At 45.2% G+C, this 8,172-nt stretch overlaps 1 protein-coding gene across 1 annotated transcript; it reads left to right on the top strand.

Annotated features, from left to right (window-relative positions):
• The first annotated feature begins 1,907 nt into the window (after positions 1–1,907).
• On the top strand, positions 1,908–7,956 carry LOC120511618 (alpha-2C adrenergic receptor-like). The gene has a single exon (XM_039728932.1). It carries the CDS (start codon positions 1,960–1,962, stop codon positions 3,292–3,294), a length of 1,335 nt encoding a protein of 444 aa, XP_039584866.1. The 5' UTR covers positions 1,908–1,959; the 3' UTR covers positions 3,295–7,956.
• The last annotated feature ends 216 nt before the right edge of the window (positions 7,957–8,172 follow it).

The raw sequence follows: 8,172 nt of genomic DNA, 5'->3' as shown, positions 1-8,172 counted from the left end.
CTTTGCCTTCAGCAGACGAAGCAGATTTTCATGAGACTAGAATTCCTGTGTCTATGCCCACGCTCCATTCACATCTATATACATGAGCTGGAGTGGCATATGGCTCTTTAGGCAAACTGGGTATCAGTTACACATAAACCCCAAATGTTATTTCCCTGGCTTTGGCGGAGTTATACACTGAATTGTTTCAGCAGCACAGTACAACTTAAGTGCTAAAGAAACCACAACACATGCATATTTTACTCGCAGTTTATTTTTTTTTTATGTCTCAGTTGGCATTTTCTCATTAGAAATGCTAAATAATTGCCCAGACATTTGCTTGTATAATTCCTTTTGTTATCAGAAAAGTTTTGAAAAGCTTCAGTTCTTCTTATCTGGAGCCCCAAATCATCAGCTGAAAGTTTATTTTCAGTTCCAGCTCACATAACTTCAAGACACCTTTGCTCATGACTTTGCAATTACCTTAGTAATTTAACTGAGTATCTGGAGGTTTTGTTTCCCTTTTTTGACAGATCCTGAATCCCAAATGTTAATGCCATTTTGTAGCTTGTATTTACTAAATTTTAAACCCATATTGAATCAGTTAGATCACACATTCTTTCACCATAATCCCAGTCACATCAAAGCTTAGACTTTAAATTCCTGCACCTTGCCCTCTCAGACTCTAGATACCATTATGAAACTTCCAAATATGAGGAACTGACCACAAATATTAGAAAGCTGCTTCAGAGATTATTCAGGTTTCATGTCAGAAACTTATTATTTGCTTCCTGTTTTAACTTTAAAACCCTCAGCTTCCATTCATTTAATCTTCTTGGGGCTTTGCAAGCCGTTTTAGAGTTCTCCTTATCAGATTCCTGTCTGCTAAGGAGGGCTTGAGAGGACAACTGATTTCAATTTCATTTTGCTCCATATGCTACACTTTGTTAATGTGGTTACTGTTTCCACATTTCAGTCTTTAATTAGAGTTTGTTACCTGACAGAGCTTAGTTTCAACACCATGTCCTTTCTCTTTTACATGCAGTCACAACATGTTCGCAAATTACACTTCAGGTGAAAAAAACAAAAAAAAAACAACAAAAAAACCAAACAACCAAACAAAAGAAAACCTTCGGAGTAAATTGCTTAAGGAATAGGATACTAGGATCATAATATCCAGAGGAATTTTCCTTATTAGAAGGAAATATTCACTTCCAAGCCTTCCAATCCACGAAGTTATGCAGAGACGGAGAACAGTGGAGGCAGCGCTGGTAGCAGCACAAAGGTAACTGGAAACAGAATATCCCTTCTGACTCCATAAACCCCGGGACATTCGGTTACAGCTTCTGGATCGTTACAAGTATTTTATTACTGTAAAAGTTTCACAGTGAAAGAGACGCTGCCTTGCGCGTAAGTGCCTTCACCACGCACAGGTTTGTAAAGAACATGACCCGGGCACCAGAAGTGAACGCGTCCCGGACTGCAGCTCCCTCGGGGACACCGCGTTTCGGGGCCCGGGTGGGGCACGGGCAGTGCCCAGACGGGCAATGGGCACGGGAAGGCAGCGGCTCGGTGTCCGCGGCAGGGTGACGATGATGAAGGAGCGGCGGCGCCGACCCCGGCCCCGCTCCGGACGGTCCCGGCCGGCCACGGGGCGGCGGCCGCACCTGCGGGCACTGAGCATGCGCGCGGCGCGGGGCACGCCGCGATTGGGAGCGCGGAGCCAGAGTGGGACGGAGCCGCCGGGAGCCGCTCCATGGGAGCCGCTCCATGGGAGTTGATGCCGACGCTGCTGCCGCCTCGGACCCCGCGCCCTGCGAGGATCCAGCTCCCGCCGGGGACTCCCGCCGGCCGCGCGGAGTCTTCTCCGGAGCCGCGGGCTGCCCGGAGCCGGGCATGACCGGGCGGGCGGCGGGGGCCAGCCGTGCCCCGCGGGGCTCCGCCGGGCTTTCTAGGACGCCGGCGCCCCGCATACCCACCATGGATCTGCTGCTGTTGGTGAACACGAGCCTGGGCTCCGCCAACGAGTCCCTGGCGCTGCCCCCCGCCTCGCCGTCCTCCTCGGCCCTCCTGCAGCCGCCCTCCCCCTACTCGCCGGCGGCCGTGGCCAGCCTGGCGGCGGTGGTGGGCTTCCTCATCGTCTTCACCATCGTGGGCAACGTGCTGGTGGTGATAGCTGTGCTCACCAGCCGGGCGCTGAGAGCCCCCCAGAACCTCTTCCTGGTGTCCCTGGCCAGCGCGGACATCCTGGTGGCTACCCTGGTCATGCCTTTCTCCTTAGCCAACGAGCTTATGAATTACTGGTACTTCGGCAAGGCTTGGTGTAACATTTACCTGGCGCTGGACGTGCTGTTCTGTACCTCGTCCATCGTCCACCTGTGCGCCATCAGCCTCGACAGGTACTGGTCGGTCACACAGGCGGTGGAGTACAACCTCAAACGGACACCGCGGCGGATCAAGGCCATCATCCTCACCGTGTGGCTCATTTCAGCCATCATCTCCTTCCCGCCATTGATCTCCGTGTACCGGGACCCTGAAGGAGATGTCTTTCCCCAGTGCAAGCTCAATGACGAGACATGGTACATCCTTTCTTCTTGCATTGGCTCTTTCTTTGCCCCCTGCCTCATCATGGTGTTGGTCTATATCCGCATCTACCGCGTGGCCAAGCTAAGGACCAGGACCCTCTCTGAGAAGCGTACGATGCCAGAGGGGTCCTCCCAGACTGAGAACGGCTTGAGCCGCGCTGCCGGCGGCTGCACGTCCCTGAGGATGCCGCTGGGAGAGAACGGACATTACTCGGTGCACCACTGGCGCAAAGCCTCTGAGCTGGAGGACATTGAGCTGGAGGAGAGCAGCACCTCAGAGAGCAGGCGGAGGCGGAGCCGGGAGGAGCATCGCCGCAAAAGCAAGAGCCAGTCCTTCTCCTACTCATACTCCTCCAAGCACTCCAGTAGCCGTCTGTCCCGTGCGAGCAATCGCTCCATGCAGTTCTTCTCGTATCGCCGTCGCCGGAAGCGTAGCAGCATCTGCCGTAAGAAAGTTGCCCAGGCCCGGGAGAAACGCTTCACTTTTGTGCTGGCTGTGGTCATGGGGGTCTTTGTAGTTTGCTGGTTCCCTTTTTTCTTCAGCTACAGCCTCTATGGTATTTGCCGGGAGGCATGTGAGGTCCCTGAGACTCTCTTCAAGTTCTTCTTCTGGATTGGGTATTGCAATAGCTCCCTCAACCCAGTCATCTACACCATCTTCAACCAGGACTTCCGCAGGTCCTTTAAACACATTCTTTTTAAGAAGAAGAAGAAGAACTTCCGGCATTGAGCTGGAGGGATGGATTTGCCTCGAGCAGGAGTAGAGATAAAAGAGAAGGCTCAATGCTGGAAAAGAAGGGAGGGGAGAGAACGTGGGGCTTGGGCTTAGGGAGCGGGAAGAGGGCTCGCCCCCTCGGTGGAGCAGGGAGATGCTGTGGGGGACAGGGATGGTGTCAGGGAGGCTGAGGGCACTCACCGTGGTACAGAATGGTGACATGGAGCTGGGGGAGCCGTGCTGGAGTGTGGAGGGGTAAAGGGGGAGGGAGTGACTGTCTTTGAACTCTGACAGAGGGCACGGGGAGCCCACAGAGGAAAGTAGGCTGAGGCACTGAGTTTGGGAGGCAGTGAGCTTTCACGGGCTCTGGAATTTTGTGGGGAAACAAAAGGAGACATCAGAAGGAGAGGGTTAAGTGGCAGTGGTGGTGGAGATTTTAGTATATATAAATAGGGCAGCTGGGGCCTATGGTGGATTTGTCCCAGTAAGAAATTGGCTTTTACTGCTTGTGTGGGGAAGGAGAGTGCAAAGTACCAGGCACTGACAGTGTTTTGAGTTATGAAAGGATTTAAATGTTTGCCAAAAAAATCCTAAAGAACAATCCAAACTCTTTTCTAAATAAACCTTTGTACTGTTAAAACCTTCTGAATCATGATTTTGCTCAAGGGATGAAGTCAAACAAAGCAAGGGGTTTTCTTTTCCTTTGGAGGGGTCTTTGCCTGTAGATCTGGATGGGAAATATTTTTCCTATCTTCCCATAGTTTTTGATTAGTCAGTGAGACAAACCTGGGAGTCTTGCATTTTTTCATGAAATATGAAAAAGAACACATATACCACATGACCTCATTTCCTCCTACTGGATCACCAGGCAGTAAATTCCTGCTCCATCCTTCTCAGGATGGACCTAAGGACCTTGCTGTCCTGGAGCAGATAGTGAGAAAAAAAAATTACTCTGGTAAACTTGCCTAACATTTGAGATTAAAAAAAAATCAAGTTTCCACTTCTATGTGCCATGGGGAACTTTTCCTTCCCTTTTTTTCAGTCTCCCTTCAAAGGCTAATCTCAGGGCTGGATGTGTGCTCCTCATTCTCAGGCAGGCAGTTGAAGGCATTCTGATATGTAGGTTTTCAGAGGAAGAGCAATCACCCCGCTACTAAGGTCTTTAAATCCTTCATATTTACAGTCTTAGAGCAACTAAATCTTTTGTATTTATTTTTTAATGAGAAGCATACATTGCAGATTGTCAGCGGTGTATGTGAACAAATCTCAAAAGGAGGTGCAGCTGCTCCAAACCTTTGGTGTTAATGTTGTTTGCTTTCGCTTATTCTGTTTGCATTTCTAGTTTATGATTTTAGAGGATTTTCTAGGGAGGAGAGGCAGAAGAGGGGAGCATAGTTTGAAAAGTTATTAAAGCAAACTATATTTCCCATGGGTTTATAAAATGTCATAAACTGCAGTGAAGAAAATGAGAGGCAGGGACTGGTGTCTGTGCATTCATCACTGAATGCACACCAAGTGTAAGAGTGAACTGAGCATTTACATCCCTTCTTCAGCTGTGCTGCTGCAAGGTGTGTATTCTGTTCATGGGGCAAATACTGCTCCTTTTTATGTTTATCACTCCTTCCGTAGGCAGCAGGATTTGGCATCTGCCTCAAATGCACCTTTCCACAGCAAACAGTTCTTGGAAAAAAAAAAGTGAAATCTAATCCCTTATAACAGACTTCTTAAAACAGCTGAATTGAATCTATGTTGAGGAATTGATACCCCCTTCCTTTCTCCCTCTGTTCTGTCTGAAAAGTGTCTGTAGCCTCTTATTGTGAATTCTCTGTAGCATAAGGAAAAAGGATAGAGCAGTCACTTTGTTTCATCAGTTTTTCAAAATAAGCATTTGGTTCACTTAACCCTGGCAAAGGAGACTGTCAGTGACTGAGGTTCTGGTTGTTCCTTCAATAGACAGTTTTAACTCAAATTCAAGTGGGAGTTGTGCTGAAGTAGGGATTAGATGATTGCATCAAATGCATTAGAAGTTTGCTGGATTTCGCTAAGTAAACAACTGAGATATTTTCAAAGTCCTAAATCTGTAACTTATGGGATGCCTTCTTGAAATAAGGCTCAGAGTGTGAAAAGATTTGAGTTTTGTTTAAATAACAAATGGTTTGGTACAAATGCATACCTGAGACAGATAAAGGAGAGATAAAAATAGCAACTGAGAGGAGAAAATTACAAGCCATTTCTCTTTTGCAAAATGGAGAGTTCTTATTAAAGTTACATCAGGAAGAGCTGAAGCTAGCTCTTATTATTTTTAGGTAACAATGTAGCTAAAAAGTTCAGGTTTGTTTACTCTGAATAAACTATAACCACCAGAGCAACCAAAGCAACATATGGTACCTGGCTGCTACCTCTGAGCTCCTGGACAGCTTCATTAGAGGTGCCCATTCCTGCCAAATGAAGGTCTGCTTTTGTCACTTAATGCTCCCTTGGAGGGGTTTCCCAGTCTGCAGACTCACAGTGCTTTCACTGTTGTGCTGTTTTTGAAATGAGCTCTGTGGCCTGCAAGAACAGTCCTTCCCCCTCTGTTTTCCTTGTAGAATTCAAGCAGTCTATGGAAATGAAATTCTGACAGATTTTAGTGAGCATAAAAAATATATATGGAATGACTGATGTGCCTTAAAAGTAAATTCTTTGCAGTAAAAATATTCTGTGGTCATTATAAACATTAAAGAAATAATGCTTCTAATTTTTTTTTTGTTTGTTTTTCACTTCCAAATATTTTAAAGGGTTTGATGCAGGTACTGAATATCTATGAGCAGCAACATAGTTAAAACCAGGGTATTTCTTGGTTTTAATTTTTCTTGTCACAGTTACTCATCTGATTCAATGCCTCAAGAGAGTCTTATTTCTTCTGAGCTAAATAAAAGTAATATTCATTAATAAAGATGTGCAGTTTACACCCCTTCTAAGTGCATTTCCCTCTAAATTAGTGAATATAAAGGATTTCTATAAAAATAATTTTAATGTAACTACTGAATATGCTTCAAGTAAAATGGGGCTGATTTACTTTTTTTAAATACATTGGTCTCTTGTTACTTGTAATAGCTGAAGACTGGAATTTGTAACATACTGTGTGGTGTTAACTTTCCATAAAAAGTTTTCAGCTCTGCTACTCATACTGTGGTTGTGCTTCAACTGTAAGCTGGCTAATAGTATCTACAGGAGAAGAATAGTCTATGCAGCTTTAGCTTAAGAAAAAGGGAGAAGATATGTGTAAAATGTGCTGAGTTGTTTCTTTGATCAGCTATGAGAAACCGGTTGAAATACTCTCTCCTGTTGTGGAAGAAGGAAATATTGCTACTAAGCCATATCGATTTTAACAAGTACTTGATCTTTAACTCTTCATTTGCTCATTTCACCGTGAAGAAAAATTCCTGTCATTCTTAAGTGAGACATTGATGTTTCATTTTCGATTTTCTGAACTGTGCTGTTGTTGGTTGAGTACTGAAATATCGAACAGTGTAACTTAGCTGGGATGGGAACTCAGTGCTGCTGTCCCTCAGCCACCTCTGTGGGAGTTTTGCGTGAGAGAGAAATGCAGAATTAGCCTCTTCAGGGCTTGAGGCAGATGGAAGAGGCCTTATAAATAGGAGATTTGACAGGATCACAGCTTTAAATCATTGTCTGAAATAAGAATCAGGCCCTTGTTGTTCTGTGCGATCTCTGTTCACAAGAGTCATGTTGCTGCAAGAGCACTGGTGATTCCTGACAAGCAGATCTGAGATGAAAGTCTACATGCAGCTTTGCACACGTTGGCCTGTATCAGCCTTTGTGAGTAATCTCAGAAAACTTGAGTGGAATTTACTTGTGAGTCAGGAAGATACTCACAGTGGGCAAGGACTTCAGGAGCCTCCTGAAACGTTGCCTCCTTTTTAGTAAACATGCTGGAGGAATCTAAGCAAATGTTTGTGCGTAAATGTAGGAGAACAGAAGGAATGCAATCCTCTCTGCTTAACTCTTGACTACTGTTCAAGCCCATAGAGGATGTGGATGAGGGTTTTTTTGACTGTATATTTTTGGTGTAAGCTGTGTGAAGAGCATTATGTGATTGCATCTGTTTTTCAGAGAAGAAAACTGTTGGTCTGTGAGGGTTGGTATTGGCTAGAACAGCATCTGAGAATTCTAAGGATTTTGTAGGAACTTTTGGTAATAAAATCCGTTTCAGGAGAAGGTTCTGACCTTAAACTATGACTGCTCTCAAGAAGGAGAGAATATCTACAAGCTGTGCAAAAGGAAGACCAGATGCTATGTGAAAACTCTGTGAGCTCGTTTTTATGGTTGCTCATTATGACCTTGTTGGTGAGCAGAAAGCAACTAGATGCTTCAGAGAAAAAGCTCTAATTCAAAGGGGGAACAGTGGATGAGGAAATGGCTACCCACAACACTGAGGGAATTCATATTTGCATGCCTTCTTTCTACTGTGCACAGGTACAGTAGAGGAAGCTGGCTTTTTCATTGCACAATAGAAAATGTTAATTTGTGTTCCAGATCTGTGGGTCACCTGTGCCATACAAAATTTGTCACGGGAGAAAGCAGAGAGAGGATTGCTCACTTCAGTGTTCAACACCAAGCTTAAATTTGTCCTTTGTCCTTGAAATTAAGCCAGAAATACAGTTTGGCACTTGCACCCAAAGGCTATGTAGCATCAATAATGGTACACTGAATATAGTCTAGTTTTAGCAAAAAGCATCAGTTCATATTATACACCCTGCACATCTCTGTTTCAGGGTGGAAGTAGGAGAGTCTGACACTTAAGTCATGTGAGAAAGAAATAATCAGCACTTTGAAGAATCTCAGGTACATTGAAAAATATACCTAGGTCCTATTTCGATAACAGAGATG

This window comes from Passer montanus, unplaced genomic scaffold (genome assembly GCF_014805655.1).
Source record: "Passer montanus isolate IOZ18808 unplaced genomic scaffold, ASM1480565v1 scaffold67, whole genome shotgun sequence".
NCBI classification, from domain to species: Eukaryota; Metazoa; Chordata; class Aves; order Passeriformes; family Passeridae; genus Passer; species Passer montanus.
This window is presented reverse-complemented; position numbering and strand designations above follow the sequence as displayed.